The 18,637-nt window shown below is 55.6% G+C and overlaps 2 protein-coding genes across 4 annotated transcripts in view; both read left to right on the forward strand.

Moving 5' to 3' along the window:
• Nucleotides 1-6,384, forward strand: part of TBC1D10A (TBC1 domain family member 10A) — a 31,084-nt gene extending 24,700 nt beyond the window's left edge. For both annotated transcript variants that reach the window (XM_082699025.1, XM_082699026.1), the window contains 6 exons: nucleotides 2,756-2,862; nucleotides 3,545-3,659; nucleotides 3,739-3,804; nucleotides 4,504-4,693; nucleotides 4,802-4,956; nucleotides 5,519-6,384. In XM_082699025.1, the coding sequence (XP_082555151.1) occupies nucleotides 2,756-2,862; nucleotides 3,545-3,659; nucleotides 3,739-3,804; nucleotides 4,504-4,693; nucleotides 4,802-4,956; nucleotides 5,519-6,010 (1,125 nt within the window). In that variant the 3' untranslated portion in view covers nucleotides 6,011-6,384. The remainder of the gene's footprint in view (nucleotides 1-2,755; nucleotides 2,863-3,544; nucleotides 3,660-3,738; nucleotides 3,805-4,503; nucleotides 4,694-4,801; nucleotides 4,957-5,518) is intronic.
• Nucleotides 6,385-8,630: 2,246 nt separating this feature from the next.
• On the forward strand, nucleotides 8,631-13,471 carry CASTOR1 (cytosolic arginine sensor for mTORC1 subunit 1). Of its 2 annotated transcripts, none has more exons than XM_082699335.1 (9): nucleotides 8,631-8,945; nucleotides 9,555-9,625; nucleotides 11,052-11,239; nucleotides 11,326-11,458; nucleotides 11,725-11,851; nucleotides 12,238-12,351; nucleotides 12,523-12,605; nucleotides 12,706-12,800; nucleotides 12,931-13,471. In XM_082699335.1, the coding sequence occupies exons 1-9, from the start codon at nucleotides 8,833-8,835 to the stop codon at nucleotides 12,997-12,999; spliced, it is 993 nt and encodes a 330-aa protein (XP_082555461.1). In that variant the 5' UTR covers nucleotides 8,631-8,832; the 3' UTR covers nucleotides 13,000-13,471. The 2 variants fall into 2 exon arrangements, with proteins under 2 accessions (XP_082555461.1, XP_082555462.1); XM_082699336.1 differs by having other exon boundaries at nucleotides 11,728-11,851.
• Nucleotides 13,472-18,637: the final 5,166 nt, after the last annotated feature.

Here is an 18,637-nt window from a genome sequence, read left to right on the forward strand (position 1 = left end):
TGGCAAACACTCCTGTTTTGCCAAACCTGTTCCCTGAGAAGAGTGGGCGGGGCAGGGAAGCCCGAGTTTCTGCTGTTGACCCGAAGAGTGTGAGAGTCATTTGCTAGCAGCATTTGGCCATGGGGCTGCAGGGTTTGGTGGAGTGTGGTTGGAAGCAGCTCTGGGAATCAGGGTGATTGGACTGTCCCACAGAGCAGCAATACCAGACCTCTTGACTCCAGTCTCTTCTTCCGTCTCTTTCATTCCAGGAGGCTGCATCCTGGGTGGAGGGAGAGGTTCGGTTGGGAACCTCTCCCCAAATCTGTGGTTTACCTCTGGCTGCTAGAGCACAGGCATGGGAGCCAAGAGCTTTGTCAGCATGGCCAGACTCCTGGTTCCATAGTTAGCAAATGTGAGCACATCCCATAGTAGCAGGGCACAGAGCTGTGTGTGCATTTTGTGTGTGGGGAGTAATGTTATCTGCAGAGAAACCAGCCACTTTTGTGAAATCATGAGGGTTTCTTGTGGGAGAAGGTAGATTTGCCAAGAAAGGGCTTCTGGATCCTCTGAAGCCAAGTGGTGGGTCCCCAAGGCAGTCCTGGGGGCTGGAGCAATGGTTTTCGAGCACACCTAGAAGGACTTTGCCTGTGGATGACATGGAGGAAGTGAGCAAGGATGAGAAGCTCCCTCTGGCTGCTGTGGACATGACAGTGTCCCCACACCCACAGTGTGGGTACAGTAACAGACTGTTGGCAGCAGTACCTATTCCTGAATTCCCCGGAAGTCCCCCAGTCTTGGCTGTCAAGGAAGGTTCTGCAGTCTCTTATGGCTCATGGCTCTGTCTTCTCCCATCCTTGCTACTTCTTCCTCCCTCATTGGGCAGGGCAAGACCTCTGTCCTTTTCTTACCTGGTTTTCTTCTTGGCTTCACCTCATGATGGTGTGAGTGCCTTCAGGCTCTCTTGGAGGCTTCAGTATCTGCATCAGTTGCCAGCGGCCCACACCTGCTTTTGATCCCCAGAGCGTTTACTTGCCACAGGCCCTTTGCTATACCTCTTCCTTTCTCAGCCACCCATATATCATTAAGTGCCTTGGGCTGCTGAGGTACCAGGTGAGCACATCCTAAGAACTGACTTCTTGGGTGCTCAGGTCCCTACCTTACCAGAGCCCTCTGGAGAATTTGTGGGGTCTTCCTCCCCTTTCTGACAAAAACAATCCTGCATTGTACTCAGACAGTATCCAGCCCTCGGTTTGACTTGGGAGATTCATAGGCTACACACAAGCCCCATTTTGAGAATATGTGGGGCTCTAGAGGTTGTACACCCACTTCTTCAGCTGTGTGCCTGATCAAAAGCCCTCTAAAGGCACCTGGTCCTTTTCTCCAACCTCCAGCCTTGAACAGTCTTATCAGATTTTTAGTCCAATACTTACTCTCTTGTGTCAAGTTACCTGACATCTTTAGTTGAATGTTGGGACACACCTACTGAGGGGACACAAGATATAAAGGGGCTTTTATGAAGACACCTGCCAGTCAAGGCCAGGGCCTGGGTCTGTACCCATGGGTGTATTTGCTGAGAATCTGGCTGTCATCCCAGGGGCCTTCCCTAATACTGCATGAGCCCCGCAGGCAACGTGTACATGGTCTGCTTCCCTGTTCAGCCCTCTGGGTTTCCTTTTTATTGATTTTTTCTTTCTATTTTTATGATTTTTTAAAAAAGATTTATTTGTTGATTTTAGAGAGAGAGTGAGAGAGACCACAAGTATGTATGAGTGGAGGGAGAGGCAGAGGAGAAGGAGACAAGCAGATTCCCCGCTGAGCAGGGAAACTGATGTGGGGCTTGATCCCAGGACCCTGAGATCATGACCTGAGCCAAAATCAAGAGTCAGATGCTTAACCAACTGAGCCACCCAAACACCCCGATTTTTCCTTTCTATTTTTAAGTTGGGGTATTTACAGAGAGTGAAATGCATAGACCTTAAGTGTGCAGTTCAGAGAATTCTGACAATTAATACATATTCACATAACAACAAGCAAATCATGATAGAGAACATTTCAAAAGATGGGGAAATGATTTTTTCTTTGTGTAATGCTTTGTTTTTAAATGGTATTCATGTTAAAATGTTCACAGAAGTTTGAAGAGAGTAAAACTTTGTCAAAACCCCAGTACCCAGAGATGGCTCTGAGTTTAATGTTTAACAAATGTCACATCCTTCCAGATAGCACTCATGCAGATCCCTCTCCTTCTCTCTCTTTCATACATACACACACACATGCACACTCCTTCCTGAATAGGTGATGCCACTTGCACAGGGAGACAGAAAGCAGAAGAACTGGGATCAATGGCTCTGAGTCAGCCTGGCTTCCAGGCCCAGCACCACCATTTTTCTAATCATGAGGACTTGGACAAGTGACTTTTCTTTGATCCTCAGTTTCCTCATCTGTGAACAGTGTAATGATAGGGCTTTTCTTTGAGGTTGAGAAGAGTCAGTGAGGCCTGTGGGTGGCTCAGAGAAGTGCCAAAAGTGGTAGCTATTGCTTTGATAGTAGCCTTCCAGCTTAAGGACCTGAGATGTTTGAGTGAGTCCTGAATAAATTGCCCGGAGGTTATTTCCAGTTACAGCTATGACAGACATTCTTGAGCTTCCTGACTTGTCTTCAGGAAGGCCTAGTTCATGATGGGATTGGGTGGGCATTGCCCCTGGCAGAGGGTTCCTCCAATACCTGGGACAGTTGTATCTTCCCAGCAGCCATCACATGCTCTTGATCTTGCTTCTAGGAGCTGGACATGTCCCCTGGGGACCCCAAGTGGCTGGACGTGATTGAACGTGATCTGCACCGACAGTTCCCTTTCCATGAGATGTTTGTGTCCCGGGGAGGCCATGGGTAAGCAGACTGGATCTTATGGGCTGGAGGTGGTTCTGGGCCCTGTTCCTCAGGGCACAGAGGAAGTAAAATGAGTTTGGGTGTATCTCAGGGGCCCAGAAGCTGGGAGCCCCAGACTCCACTGTTATTTCCTTTGGTTTGAATCAGGTGGGTCTCTCCTTAGCTCCTTCTCTTACCTTTAGGGCAATTTTCATTTATGCCCAAAGTGCTAGAACTTGCCTGGTCTTCTTTTGGAAACAGGTTTTGGTGAGGAGAAAGAGTGTTAGAGATAACTGGGTAGGCAAAGGGTATGGAGAAGGGGAAGGATAGGCAGCCAGAGGACGAAGACAGATACCCGGGACAAAGCTGTCTGGCTAAGGAGACATAGCTGCTGAATGAGAGGCCCACACTTCCAGACCTGACACACCCTTACCTTGTATTTGGCATCCTGCCTGGTTCTGCCTCCGCTTTCTCTGCTGCTCTGCCTCTGCTCTCACCTGTCATATGGGGCGGGGCAGGGCTGGGGAGGTGTCCTCCCTGTCTCCTGCTCTGGTCCTGTGAGAGTCTGTGTGCTGTAGTGGGAGACTGACCCCTTGCTGACTACAGTCAGGTTCCCGGGGAGGTCAAGTTCTGAAACAAGTCTGACCTGATAGGGGCGGCAGAGTTATACCTATCTTTCCTGCCCCACTTGGCCCTTCTACAGCCAGCAGGACCTTTTCCGTGTGCTGAAGGCCTATACCCTTTACCGACCCGAGGAGGGATACTGCCAGGCCCAGGCGCCCATTGCCGCTGTTCTACTCATGCACATGCCTGCTGAGGTACCACCAGGCCCTGGACGGGTGAGTGGGTGGGCAGGGAGTACCCAGCAGCAAGGCCTCATGCTTCTCTTGCCCACAGCAAGCCTTCTGGTGCCTGGTGCAGATCTGTGAGAAGTACCTGCCTGGCTACTACAGTGAGAAACTGGTAAGTGTTTCCTGGGTCCAGAGCAGGCCTGGAACCTGACCTCTGTGGCCTCTCTAGACCTTCTCTCTACAGCCACTGTTGCCCTAGCTTAAAATCTTCCCAGACTTCTGTTGCTTTCAAGGCTGAAGACCCAAGGCCTTTCAAGGTCAGGTCTTCTAGGCTCCAGAGTTACTGGTTCCACCCCGGCCTCTATCTCTGCTTCTAGCTGTCTGGCTGGTTTTTAGGGTCTCAGTTCCTCCAGAGCACCAAGTTCCTCCCTGCCTCAACCTTGGCATAGGTTTAAACCTCTACTCCCTTCATTCCTGTAATAACCCCTCCTTTCCTTCAGCTTTAAGCCCTCAGGGAGCTTTTTATGACCCTGCAGGTGGGACCTCTGGCACATGCTGATCCAGCATTCCTGGTTCTGCCATACTCTGGGCACTTAGCCACCTCCCTCACCAATGCCTATCCTGCCCCCAGTCTCTTTGCTCCTGTGATTCATCTGTCTGCCCCTTTCCACTACATGCTTTGTGAGGTGGACCAGCTAGGTCTGTTTTGCTCTTCAGTGTATCCCAGCCCCAACACAAGGTTGGCTCCCGGCAGGCAGTTGCTGCCTGAGGGATGAATGAATGCCTGCCTGGTACTGGGAACCAGAGCGTAGTCTGGCCTGCCTGCTTCTAGCCTACAGTCCTGGCCCCATAGCTTCACTGTGTCCCCCAGGAGGCAATCCAACTGGATGGGGAGATCCTCTTCTCACTGCTGCAGAAGGTGTCACCTGTGGCCCACAAACACCTCAGCCGGCAGAAGATCGACCCGCTGCTATACATGACAGAATGGTTCATGTGTGCCTTTGCCCGCACCTTGCCCTGGAGCTCTGTGCTGCGCGTCTGGGATATGTTCTTCTGTGAAGGTACTGGGTTAGGCTTGTGGGGGACCCCCCTGCCTCTAACCCAGCCCACAGGGAGCCTCTATTTTCAGAGAAATTCCTTACAGGCCCTTTTACCATCCCCCCATGCAGGAGTCAAGATCATCTTCCGGGTGGGGCTGGTGCTGCTGAAACATGCGTTGGGCTCCCCAGAAAAGCTCAAAGCCTGTCAGGGCCAGTACGAGACTATCGAGCAACTGCGGAGCCTCAGCCCCAAGATCATGCAGGAGGCCTTCCTGGTCCAGGAGGTGCGGCCTACACCCTCCCATCACCCTGGGTGGGAGTGGGAGATGTGGGGGCCCTTTAGAAGCAGCCTTGTAACTTTGGCCGAAGGTGGGTTATTGGTGCCAGGCCTGGTGCTCAGCAGCTCAGGATGGTGTGGGTAGACCTTCTCCTCCTGTCTTAGTGAGAAGACAGGGGCACAGGGAGGCCTAGGTTTGCAGGGCCTTCCCTGTTCTGAACCACTTGGGAATTAGAGGAGCTGTGACTCATTACCCTCTCTTCTTCCCTGGTACCACATCCATGGTCTTGGGTTTATTTTCCCTTTTTTCTTAATTTTGTGGATTTTTGTCTCAGGGGCTGTACTTAGGTGACACATATTTAGGCAAGTAGACTCGAGTTGTGAGCAGCTTTCTCCTCGAGGCAGTGGGTCTCAAGTGCCTGAACTTGTGATCGTCACAGGGACGAGACCCCCATTATTCCTAGGGCCAGCCTTTAGTGACCAGGGCTGTGAGGGAGAACAGGGCCAATTTGGAAGGTAGAGGGGAAGTTTCTTCCTGCTACCCATCTTTACTGTCACTACCCACACAGGTGGTAGAGTTGCCGGTGACAGAGCGCCAGATTGAGCGTGAACATCTCATTCAGCTGCGGCGCTGGCAGGAGACCCGGGGTGAGCTGCAGTGCTGCTCCCCACCAAGGCTGCATGGTGCCAAGGCCATTATGGAGGCGGAGCCAGGCCCCCGGCCCACGCTGCAACCTTCACCATCTATCCGCCTGCCCCCAGATGCCCCCCTCCCTGGCTCCAAAGGCAAGCCCAAGCCACCCAAACAGATCCAGAAGGAGAAGGAGCAATGGAAGCAAGCAAAGGCAAGTGGGCAGCTGGATAAGCCCCCAACCTCAGGTCAAGCCAAGGTGGCAGCCGCTGCAGGAGATGCATGTCCCCCACAGAATGTGCTCCTGAAGGACCCAGCCCCACAGGACTCAGCTCCCCAGGATTCAGCCTGCCACCACTCCCAGGATTCAGTCCACCACCACTCCCAGGAGAGCCTGACATCCCAGGAGAGTGAGGACACCTACTTGTAACCCTGGCAGCTCAGGCCTGTGGGGAAGGGTCTCCACACACCTACACAGCTCACAGACTGACATTCAAGGGCCTGCCTATGCTCTGAGGGCCCAGCTTCCTGGCCCCTGGGCAGCAGAGAGTCTGGCTGGCCCAGCACAGATTCTGCCTGAGCCTTTTTATTTATTTTCTCCAGAGTGGAGTTTGGGCCAGCCCAGCTCAGGCAGGCAGAAGTGAGGGCCAATGGGTGGGGCCTCACTCAGCCTCCTCCTCCTGGGGGGATGCTTCCCAGGCTAGGGTGCTGTTGTGAGGAGAGAGGGTGGGGTAAAGGGTGGGGTGCTCTTTGTGTAAAATAGAAACATGATTTTGTACAGAAATAAACAAGCTTGTGTAGAGAGTTGGTGTGTGGCTAGGGACTGGGAAGGGGAGCCACCCCTGGTGCTCAGTGTCTCTTCTTTCTACCCTACAGAGCCCCCCATCCTGGCCCCCAGCCCAGCACAAGAGCCTCTCTCAGAAGTACCTTTGTCATAGGCCAGTCTTTGTTTCTGGTCCACACTTTCCCTCATTTCATCCCCTCTGCCCCATGTCCACCAGTCTGCCATGGAGGAGGGTCACTAGAGCCCAGTGCTGGAGCAGAGCAGGGCCTGCTTCCCAGGCCTTGACACCTACCCATCTCTGAGGGGGAGAGGCTTTTTAAGGAGGTCTTTCCAGGGGCTTCCTCCATCAAGGCCCCTTGTCTGGATGCCACATCAAACCCTAGTGAGGTTCTGAATGTTTATTTTGGGTTGAATGCTGGCACCAGGGGTCAGGGACCATGAATGAATGCCCTTACATGCCTAGTCTAAGCCTCCATTGGACACACAGGGATGAGGGAAGAAGTTTGGGTCTTTGATAGAAGGCTGCCTGCTGTTTCCTGAACACTTAGCCTGTGTCACGTTGGGCTGGTATGTCACTAGCCGATCAGGTAGGCTCTATTGTCCACATTTTACAGATGAGGAAGCAGGAGATGAGTGAGAAAGATGAAGCTGGTCGATTTGCACCTAAAACCCCTCAGCTAACTCTCCTGACCAGGGTTCCTAGTGACCTGGCAATGCCACTGAGGGCCCAGGCAGGCGCTTCGGTCACAACCTGATGACTGGTGAGGGTGAGGACAGGGTGTCCCTGGGAAAGGCCCCCCCTTCTGCTGAGGAAGCAGCTTTTCCAGTCAAACAATAGCGGCTGTTCCTGGCAGGCTACCAAGCTGGGCTGGGCCATGGTGGGAGGGGGTGGGAGAGGGAGAAGAGCCGCCCTAGGAGTTTTCAGGCATCATAGGGTCTGGGCCTGGAACATCATGTCCTGATATAGCTGGGGATACTGAGGCCTAGGGAGGTCAAGTGTCATATGAGCCTATCAGGGCAGCTACCCATTTCCTGCCTCCCACCCCTCACCCCTATGGTTTCCCACCTTTCTGTACCTGCCCTGAGAGGCTTTAGGACAGTCCCCTCCCCCCTAACTCTCCAGGGGCTAGGCCAGGATATGGCAGCCGCAGTGTTCCAGGGATCCCTTGAGCCAGAGAGTCAAGGGCTGGAGGGTGCTGCCCAGCTTCCATCCACCTACAGTAGAGGTTCTTGAGCACGAGGCTTGTGTAGGCCTGTTGGGTCCCCAGTCAGGCCAGAGGGCGGCTTTAACCTGTTTGGTTCAAAGCCTCAGATCTGAAGCCAGAGGATGCTCAAGCCAAAGTCCCCCCAGAGCATGCTGTGTCTGTTCTGCTACAGAGCCAGCCTAAGTGTGTTGATACCTGCTTAGCCTTGGAGTCTTCCTAAATGTGAGGCAGCCAGAGCAGAACCCAGGTCTAATGTTGAAATGACCCCAAGTTAGTCTAATAAGCCTCAGATCTGGGGCATCTGCCAGTGCTGGGGGCCTCCATGGGCATGAAGCAAGTTTACATGTGCTTGCGCTGGGGCCAACTGGGTTCTGCTAATGGCTGCAGCCTTTGGGAGACCTCAGGAGGCTGAAATCTCAGGTTTGAGATCTGAGTATCCAGTGAGCCCTAGATACATGGGCCTGTCCCCTGAAATTTGGGCCTTTGGGCATCCCCGGCCCAAGCACTTAGTCTTGAAGGGTCTCAAGCCATAAGCCTGGCCACCTTCATCCCCTACGTAGCCCACGGTATGTTACTCAAATATAAGTGGCTGGGGTCCTCCCTACCTCTATGATCCTTTTGTGTACTCGACTTCTTCCTCCATAAGGGGAAGGAGGGAGAAAGGACACTTTGTGGGGAGAGAATCAGTCACCAGGGCTGCACAGCCTATCCCTATCCCTCCATACTCCAGAGTTTTCTGGGCAGCACTCTGGACCCAACTGAACCCCGGTTCGTCTCGCTGCCCTTCGGAACTTCAAGGATATCAATCATAAAAGACTGAAGGACAGAAACCATTCCCCATCTCCTTCCTGTTTCCGACCCCAGCGAGGAAGGCGACCTACGGAAAACGCAGAGTCCCGGAGAAGGGGCGCGGCATGGGCGGGGCCTAGAGGACTCAAGCGGGGTCGGATCAGCCTGTGATCCCCGAAGCAATCCTAAAGGGGAGGAGTCATCAGAGGCGGGGCTCAACGAGCTGGAACCTAAGGGGTGAGGCTCCGGCCCTAGGAAGGAGGCGTGGCCACTCTGGAGAAGCAGCCCGCCCCTCAGGGCGTGGCTGTCAGGAAACTGGACGCGGCGTGGGGCTGGGAGGGTCCGCCGCGTAGCTGGCGGCAAGGACGCGGCCGCGCGGCGGCTCCTTTAAGCCCCCGGCACCGCCCCTACCGCCCCGCCCCCGGCGGCGGCCTGGGTCTGGTTGGCAGCGGCGTCAGGTCCGCGCGGACCGTGATGGAGCTGCACATCCTGGAGCACCGGGTGCGGGTGCTGAGCCTTGCCCGCCCAGGTCTCTGGCTCTACACCCACCCGCTCATCAAGCTACTCTTCCTGCCCCGCCGCAGCCGGTGCGCGCCCGGGTTCGGGGGCACAAGTGGGGGTGGGCTCCGCTTTTGATCCGGGACGGGTTCGGGAGATTAACATCGCCGCAGGGCGAGCTGGAGCGGGCGGGGAGGGCGCTTCTCCTTCCTACCCTCCTCCCGCCGCCATCCGGCTTGGGCCTACCCTCCCTGGGACCGCCGCGCCTATCCGGCGCCGTCAGGCCCCCTCCCAGGGCCAGTTAAGGCGCAAACAACCTGGGGTGAGCAATGCTTAACTCCAAGTGGTGTCAAATGGGGGCAGTTCCTTCCAGGCGACTGCGGGGAACTTCTTACAGATGCCTCCCATCGGGTCAGAGGGGCTGGTCTAGGGGCCCCAAAGTCCGGCACCCCCAGAGCTGTAGTCGTGGGTGAGCCTTTCTTCCTTGGAAGAGGGTTGGGAGCTTCTACAGAGGTCCGGAGACGAAAACCAGTTCGTGATTCCGGAGATAAGGCCCACACCCACTGGCCCGGGAGAGAAAATTGAGGTTTGAGGGGGCAGGGAGGGGTTCAGCAGGGTCTTTCTGGGCGAACTGGAGCGAGATCCTGCCTGCCCCCTCCGCCCAACCCAGGCTGAAGATGCCCCCCACCCTCATCCAGGTGCAAGTTCTTCAGCCTGACGGAGACCCCCGAGGATTACACGCTCATGGTGGACGAGGAGGGCTTCAAAGGTGGGGGCTGGGCTGGGGAAGGATGTGCTCCCCTCTTTGTGGGATTCTCACTAGATCCTGGGATCCAAAGTCAAGAGTTGGGGCTTTGAAGGCAGATGGGTCTGGGTTCGAATTCAACTACTACCACTCACTGGCTGTGTGCCTTTGAGCAAGTCACTTCCTCTCTCTGAGCTGTTTGTTTCCTCTTATGTAAAATGGCATAGTTATGGTTCTGATCTAATAGGGTCCCATGAGAACTTTTTAGACAGGGCTGTGAAGGGCACTTAGCAGCCTCAGGCCAGTAGCTGGGTCTCAGTTACAGTTCAGAGCAAAAATCAGGGGTTCCTGTGCCAGTTATATCCCCCGGGCCATTATTTTTCCCTGGACTTCTCTCTCTGGTGCCGATCACCCCCTCCCTGGCTGGTCTGTGAACTCCAGGAGTAGGAGGATTGGGAAAGGAAAAGCAGGAACGGGCAGCCAGCCCACCTCAGGGTCCTGGGGAGCCTCCTGGCTGCACTTGGGAGATTAGCAGCCACCCGGGCTCTGGCTCCTGCTCTGGATTGGACGCCAGCCTGATTCCTCCCTGGTCTCTGAAGCTGACATCTGGCTCCTACTCCTGCCAGCCTGACCCCTCCTCACCGGCCTGCAACATCAGGCCACAAAACTGAGGTTTGGCCTGTCCTCCACTACAGCTCTTCAGGCCTTAGTTTCCCTAAGTTGTACTGCAGGCCTTAGTTTCCCTTAGTTGTACTGCAGGAAAGTCTGGGTCTGCGGAGGGACTAGGGCATCCCTCAGCTAACCTGATTTGCTGGCGCCCCCTAGTGGTTCCAGGTCATATAAAGCCTTAATCCACAGACTGCCGTCACGAGCGAGGTATAAACTCTCGTCCCATTTTACAGATAAGGAAACTGAGATTCTGAAGTTAAATCATTTACCGCAGGTCAACAGCAAGTAAATGGTAAAGCTGGGATTTGAACCCAGGTCTGTCTGAATTTGGAGCTCCAGTCTTTTTTTTTTTTTTTAAAGAACTTATTTATTTGACAGAGAAAGATCACAAGTAGGCAGAGAGGCAGGCAGAAAGAGAGAGAGGAGGAAGCAGGCTCTCCATCGAGCAGAGAGCCCGATGCAGGACTCGATCCCAGGACCCTGAGATCATGACCTTAGCCGAAGGCAGTGGCTTAACCCACTGAGCCACCCAGGCACCTCGGAGCTCCAGTCTTAACTGGGAAGTTTCCATCCCTAGCAGGCCAGCACTTGAAGCACTTTGCAGTCCTTGCACACATGCGGTTCTCCGGAGCAGAACTTGGGAGAGGGAGATAGCCCCCGTCTCCAGACCTGCCCTTACCATGGTAGAACCCCACCGTCCCCTCACCCCCACCACAGACAGGGTAAAAGGGGCAGGGCCTGTCCCGTAGGCTCTGACATGGTGTGTGCTTCCTGCTCACAGAGCTTCCCCCATCTGAGTTCCTTCAAGTGGCTGAGGCCACATGGCTGGTGCTGAACGTGTCATCCCGCAGCGGTGCGGCAGTGCAGGCTGCTGGAGTCACCAAAATCGCCCGCTCAGTCATTGCACCGTTGGCGGAGCACCATGTGTCTGTGCTGATGCTGTCCACTTACCAGACGGACTTTATTCTGGTGAGTTTTCGGCAGGCTCCAGGGTGGGGCAGGGTGGGCCTGGGGGCCTGGGCACTAACATGATACCTCGTCCCCTTGTGGTCCAGGTTCGGGAGCAGGACCTGTCCGTGGTGATCCACACGCTATCCCAGGAGTTTGACATTTACCGAGAAGTGGGCGGGGAGCCTGTGCCTGTTGCCAGGGATGATTCCAGCAATGGCTTTCCCCGTTCTCAGCATGGTGAGGCTTCCCTCTGACACCCAGACCTAGGGAGGGCCTCCTCTTCACACTGGGCCCCTTCCCTTGTGAGGGTTGGTCTGTAGGCATGGGGATACCAGCTGACACCGGCTGCATCCCAAGATAGGGAGATGTGGTGGAAAGAGCACGAGTGTAGGAAGTACCCATAGAGCATGATCCTACACCCCTCCCAGGCCCCTCCCTATCTGGCCACCAGGCGGCGCCCCAGCCCACAGTCGCCCTGACAGCCGCTGCCTGATCCCTCCTAGCAGGGCCCAGCCCCACGGTGCATCCCATTCAGAGCCCACAGAACCGCTTCTGTGTCCTCACCCTGGACCCTGAGACCCTGCCAGCCATCGCAACCACGCTCATCGATGTCCTCTTCTACTCATACAGGTGCGCCTTGTTTGCACCTCATGTCTTTGTCCTCACACGGTTTTTCCCCGTGCTGTGTCCCACCATTCTGCCACTCTGTGCCCTGTTCTGTGTCTTGAGTTCCTGGCAGCCTGCGGTAACCATGTACCCCTGACTGATGTTCAGGGTAGATCCCAATGTCCCAGGTGCAGCCCCTTCCTGTAGTATGAACTGAGACAACCCTGAGTCAGGCCATCCCGGGGGTCCAGTATCTTTGGATGAGGTGAGAGTCATCGTCCTCTCCCGCCTCCCACCCCCATCAGGAGACCAGGGCCCTCAGACAGGGGAGGAAAGCGGCCCAGGGAGTGGGAGGAAATGCTGTGGGCTGAGTGCCCTGAAGAACCCTTGAGCCTCCTTTCCTTTTCCAGTGCCCCCAAGGAGGCAGCCTCTGGCGGTACTGAACCCAGCTCCATTACATTTTTTGCCTTCTCCCTCATCGAGGGCTACATCTCCATCGTTATGGATGCTGAGACTCAGAAAAAGTATGTGACCCCCTAGGCCCTGGGGACCAGAGATCCCAAGCCCAGCACTAGGGAAGGGGGAGGGGGAGCATCAGACTCTGAGGTCACCAGGTCGCCCTGCTTCCAGGGGCTCACATTGGGGCAGGGAGGGGTTGGGTGGGTGCCCTGCCCACTACCCACCTGCCTCTCCAGGTTCCCCAGTGACCTCCTGCTGACCAGCTCCTCAGGAGAGCTGTGGAGGATGGTACGCATCGGTGGACAGCCTCTGGGCTTTGGTGAGGGCTGCTTCTTTCATGTTGGGGACTTGGAGAGGACCTGGGCGGGGTGGCCAGGATGATCCACATGGATCCCTCCATCCCCCCCAATAACCCTCAGATGAGTGTGGGATCGTGGCCCAGATCGCAGGCCCCCTGGCTGCGGCCGACATCTCTGCCTACTACATCAGCACCTTCAACTTTGACCATGCCCTGGTGAGCGCCATGGGTTGGGCTCCTGGAAGGACACTGAGGCCGGGGAGGGTGGGGAGGGTGCAGGATGTAGTCCGTCTAGGCCAGGAGGTCAGCGTGGCCCTGACCTTTCCCTCTGCCCACCTGCCCACAGGTGCCTGAGGACGGCATCGGCAGTGTCATTGAAGTCCTCCAGCGACGGCAGGACGGCCAGGGCTCCTGAGGCCACCTCGCTCCCCCTGCGCCCCAGTCTTCCAGAGACTTCTCTAAGCTATTTCCTCAAGCTCTGGGATGAGCCCTCCCCACCGCCTCCATTCCTGCCGGGCACCCCTCCTTCTGCTCTCTGTATATAAGCTGTGTGCAGGCACTGGCTCTCACGTGGACACGCGTGTCTGCCCACGCAAGGGAACACGGTGCTCTGGGCTTCCTCCGGGAACCCCTCACCCCATCACTCCCTGCTCGGCCTCAGCGTTTGCACATTCCCTGCCTGAGGTCCGAGCCATCGCCCCCACCCTCAGCGCCCCAGGCCAGCTGCTCCCTGGATAGGGCCCTGATTTCCGTTCTGCCTCTGGCTGGGTTGCCTTCCCTGGCCGGGTGATTCTGACAGTGCCTGCCCCTCTGGGGGCCTCCAAGAAAAGTATTTTTACATCTTTCTCCCTTTTTTATTGACTTAATAAAGGCCTTGGAGTAATGAAGGGTTGGGCTGTGGCCAGTGGGTGTTGTCTGAGTTTGGACATGGCTGCTCTGTGCCTCCTCCCAGCCCCTCTGCCGGAAGTCCTGCTCTGTCCCTATGTTGCCGGCTCTGGCTGGGCTCACCTGACTCAGTTCTCACCTCTGAGAGAAATTGAACCTTTGAGAAGAGAAGTGACTTGGCCAAGGTCACCTGATTCCCATCCATGGCTACCTGCCTCTGAAGCCCAGCCTCTTCCTTCCTTCCTTGCTGTTTTTGGAATAGCCCGGAAAGTACTGAATGTGGTTAGAGATTCTGAGATCCTTCTGTCTGGAGGTCCCCCAGCCTTCCCTGCCACCTTGGGTGTGACTGGCCTATTGTGAAACCCCTCAAGGAGGACCCAAAAGCACCCTTCTTCCAGGCTGCTGCCTGTTTGCCTTTGGACCATGCCTGAGTCATGGAGGCCCCTCACGGGAGTTCTTGTTGGCCAAGAGATCAATTAGTTCTTGTCACCAGGGCTTTCCTGGAGTAGTAGTGGGAGGGGGCCAGCCAGAGTGGGGACCTGGGTGCTAGAATGACAGGATGGGTGTAAAGGCCACCTGCAAAGCACTCTGCCTTCACAGGCTGCCTTCCTGGGCCAGAGGCTCAGTGTGTGGGCCCAGGTTTCCTGTCACAGAGGGGGTGCCTCCTCACTCCGTGAGACCAGGATTCCACTGTGAGCCTGATGGGACCCTACAGATGTCCTCGGGGAGGTTATCAGGTACCCTCAGCCCAGACCCGCCCGCACTTGAGAAGGGAAGAAGGGTGTGACTTCGGCGTATTCAGAGGTCACCGTGGCTCCCCAGAAAAGCCAGAACGGGGGCCAGTCCTCTGGCAGTGTGCCCGCCCTGCCCCTGGGAACCCAGGAGCTGCAGATCACAGGAACAGAGCGCAGCAAAGGCCAGCCGGTGAGTGAATGGTCAGGGACCCTAGGCCAGCCCCTTCCCCTCAGCCTCTGTTTCCTCATGTGTATCAAGATCTTGGAGGCAGATCCTTCAGTACCCCTCTACTTCTTGGCGCTGGGAAGGGGTCATTGCTTTGCTCAGGGGGAAGAGGGAGTTCTGGCTTCTCTCTGGAGGGCACAACTTGGACCTTGGCTCAAAGGATGTCCTGGGCTAAGTGGGGGCTTTAGAACCAGAATCCTTGAGACTCCCAACTCTGTAGGTAGAGAGTTTCTGGGCCCCATGTTCAGCTCCGGGGGATCCTGTCCCATCTGTCTGCTTGTGAGTCACTGCCTAATTTGGGTATTTCTGTTATCCTGGCTTTCCAGGTGCATCAGGCTTTGCCTAGTCCCTCAAACCAGGCCCTAATCTGGCATTGGTGCCAGGTGCTTCCCATAGGACTGGCCTGGGTAAGGGGGCTCCAGTGGTCTACTCTGACTTGGACCCAGGTCAGTGTGGAGGGGTTTTAGCTCCCTGGGCATTAGGGTCCTTGGGGGTCACTGGGTCAGCTAGACCGTCAACAGGTTATAAATGGGGAGATCTGCTCTGGGATTGCCAGGGACCCGAGGACCCACCTGGGGTCAGAGCACAGGGCTTGGGAAGTGACTGGCGCACACTCCGCTGAAAGGGGGATGTGACCCTGGCCTCATACTTGTCTAATGCTCTCGGTGCCATCACACAGACAGGGCTTAAGCTGTGCCAGGCTATGGCAGAGCCTCACAGAATCACCTCTTTGTCCCACCTGAGCCCCTGGACAGTTATAGAACAAAGGAAGTCTGTCTGGTTAGCCCAGGCCTGGAGTTAGGCTCAGCTTGGATCATTCATAACTAAGGTTGGGGGTGTTCATTGGCACATACTCCATGTCCTTGTCCTTCCAACCCTGGGCACACTCAGCACCTTTCCACATCAGCACAGCCATTCCTGAGTGCAGGGGTCAAGGCCCCAGACTGCAGAGCCCAAGTGCCCATCCTCATAAAGACGGCAGCCCGTGCCTGGGGAAGGCCCTGCCTACAGTCCCTTGAGGAGTAGAAAGGTGCTCTCAGCCCTCCGACTGCCAGCCTAGTGTCTGGCATCTGCTGGGAGGATGTGAACCTGGGGTGGGGGATGCTCTTAGGTGGGTGGGGATGGGAGATGAGGAAAGCTCAGGCAGGTACCCGCAGTGGCTCATTTCTACCCTCTCAGATTTTACCTGCCCATACAGGGCGAATGAACTTGTGAGTCCTCCTTGTGAGCAGAAATTCAGGGTGGGGGCACCCTGAATCATCCCCACCTCTCTGCCAGGTAGGGCTGTCTGGTGTAGTGCTTATTGCCAAGTTACCCCAAAGCTGGCTCCTTGGTCCTGTGTAGAAGGGAGAATAAACCCTTACCTTCTCAGATGTCCCACCTGGCACCAAGATCCCACCTGGTGGGAAGGTGCCAGGCAGGAGGGCAGCCCCCCTGCAGCTAGCTGACTGAGTACCAGGAAGCTGATTCCCCCAGCTGTGCAAGAGGTGGGACAGGGATGTGCTCCATTCATTTGTGTATTCAAAGCACGCTCTCATTACCCACCCGGCCTTTGAGAGGAAACTGAGAGCAGAGAGGAGAAGGTGCTTGCTCGAGGTCACAGAGCTGGGCATGGCAAAATGAGAATTCAAAAAGGTTAACATTGGGCATAGCCTGGGGAGGTTCCCTGGGGGAAGGGACACTTTAGCTGAACCCTGAGGGATGGGGATGGTTTTGCAAGCTCCCTCGCAATCCCAGCTGTCTGCGTCGGCGGCAGGGAGTGAATGTGTGGGCAGGCACGCGAGGCCTGGCCCTGGCTCCTTCCTGACCCCGGGCTGGGCCCAGTGGGTGTGTTGGGCAATGGCCGTGGTTTGCCTCACTTTCCCAGGCGGAACCTGGTGCTGGTGTTCTAGAGCCAAGGGTGCCGCAGACAGTGGTGCCTGGAGCTGCTTTCTCAGGGGGAATCCATCATGATGCCAATGGGGATGTTTTCCAGGTGCCCGTGCTTGTAATCAGTGCAGACCTCTGAGTGCATCTCTGCAGATGGACCTGTTTCAGCCAGAATGTGTGTCTGTCTGTCTGTCTGTCCACGCATGAATCCATATGTCCCAATGCGTCCTTGGGCCTCTGTGGCCCTACGTGCATCCGATTTTGTCCGAAATCAGCTGTGTGTCTGGCTGTGTTTTTGCACGCGTCCTGTGTGTGCGTGGCCGGAGGCGTCTGTGCCTGTTTGTGCACGTGTAGACACGTGCTGGTGCCAGTGTCTGTACGTCTGCTCCCGTCTGTGGCAGGGCAGTTTCTGTATGTCCGTGTGTACCAGGGCAGGCGTCCACATCTGGTGTTTTTGTGTTCACATGTGTGTCCGTACGTACCCTCCTGTCCACTTTCCTTCTCCGGGCCCACATCCTCCCAGGCCTTCCTGCCTCACCCTAATCCCAGGACGCCCAGCTTCCTGTGGTCACCAGGGGACTTCTGGACTGTGCTGGGTGTGCCTCAACTCTACCCCTCCACCTTCGCCCTCTACCCCAGCTGCCTCAGCCTCCTCAGTCTCCCTCCTGCCTCTCTGTCCACTCCTCCCCTGTCCCTCGTCCTCTGTCTGCAGCCTGAAGCAAGCCTGGCCCGACTTTCTGCCCCTCCATCTGGACCCTCCACGGGGACACAGAGAAATCAACACCAGCGCCCCCCACCCCCGCCCGCCCACTATGAGCTTGAGCTTCCCACTCCTCCGTCCTCCACAGCCGGGCCCTCCACACTTCCCTGGGTCCTGATTCAGCCTTCAGTTGTCCTCACCTGTGCTTCCCCGGGCTTCCTGCTGGTCCCTGTCATCTGGCTGCGCAAGAAATCTTGGTGCGTCCCCTCCCTTCCCAATCACTAGCCTTGGGCAGTCCCTTGCTCAGGAGGTCTGCCTTTGAGACCTCCCAGCAGCAGCAGCTCTTCAGCTGCTCTGCCCACTCTGCCGTTGTGCCTTGCCCTTGACTTGTTCTCCCCTGCTGCTGGGAGCTTCTGTGTGGGGCGGCTGCCAGGCCTTCAGGCTGTCCTGAAGGGCCTGCCCCGGCCTTTGAACTTGAGGTGAGCCTTCTCTAAGTCGACGAGCAAGATCTCTGGGACAGGTCCTAACTAAGCAGTAACAGGAGGGGCTGTGGGAAGTCTCTGACTCTCTCCTGCCCCTTGGCTTTCCTGGAGTTGCCCTATTTTTAAGCTCTGCCTTTAAAAAAAAAAAAAATTTTAATTGAGGTGAAAGTCACATAATACATAATTGACCATTTTCAAGTGGTGAGGTCAGTGGCGTTTAGCATATTCACAATGTTGCGCAACCACCACCTGTAACATTTTCGTCACCCCAAAAGGAAACCCCACACTCGGTCGCAGTGCTCATTCCCCTTCCAACCAGCCCCCAGCCACGGCCAATCTGCATCCTATCTCTGTGGATTTCCCTGTTCTGGACATTTCACGTGGGCAGAATTAGATAATATGTGACTCTGGGCCTCTAGCTTGTTTGATTCAGCCTGGTGTTTTTGTGGTGCGTGTTTTATCGGTATTGCCAATTCCTTTTTCTGGCTGAATAAGTGGACATACCACTTTTTAACAATTCATGATCTGTTGGTGGACATTTGGGTTCCCACCTCGGGCTATTAATGTGGGGGCGCCCAACATTTGTGTTTTCTGCCATCTCCCGCTTCTCTTCCTTCCTTACATGCGTGTTCTGTGGACAAGGTGACCTGGCCCCAGCTGACCACTGTCCATCAGCCATTGAATGTCCACCAGTTGGCCTTTGGACAGAGCAAGCTTTGATGGCCTTTTCTCCCCTTGGAGCTGCAGGATGTATTTTCTTTTCTTTTTCTTTCTTTTTTTTCTTTTTCTTTTTTTTTTAAGATTTTGTTTATTTGGGAGAGAGAGAGAGAGCATGAGGTGGGGAGGGGCAGAGGGAGAAGCAGACTCCCGCTGAGCACCGAAGCCTGATGTGGGGCTCGATCCCAGAACCCTGAGATCATTACCTGAGCCAAAAGCAGACACTTAACTGACTGAGCCACCCAGGTGCCCCTGTTTCTTTTTTTCTTATCAAGATAAACACCCAGAGTTTCCTTGGCAGCTCTCCAAGAATAAGAAGGGGAAGAAGGCAGGTCTTCCACAACACCTGTCCCAGGTCATTTCCTCCAGGCATCCCTGCCAATGAGTCCCACCTCTGTGTCCTGGACTTCCCCTTGGGACCAGGGCTATCATTTGCAGAC

Source organism: Mustela nivalis (assembly GCF_964662115.1).
Source record: "Mustela nivalis genome assembly, chromosome: 14".
NCBI lineage: Eukaryota > Metazoa > Chordata > Mammalia > Carnivora > Mustelidae > Mustela > Mustela nivalis.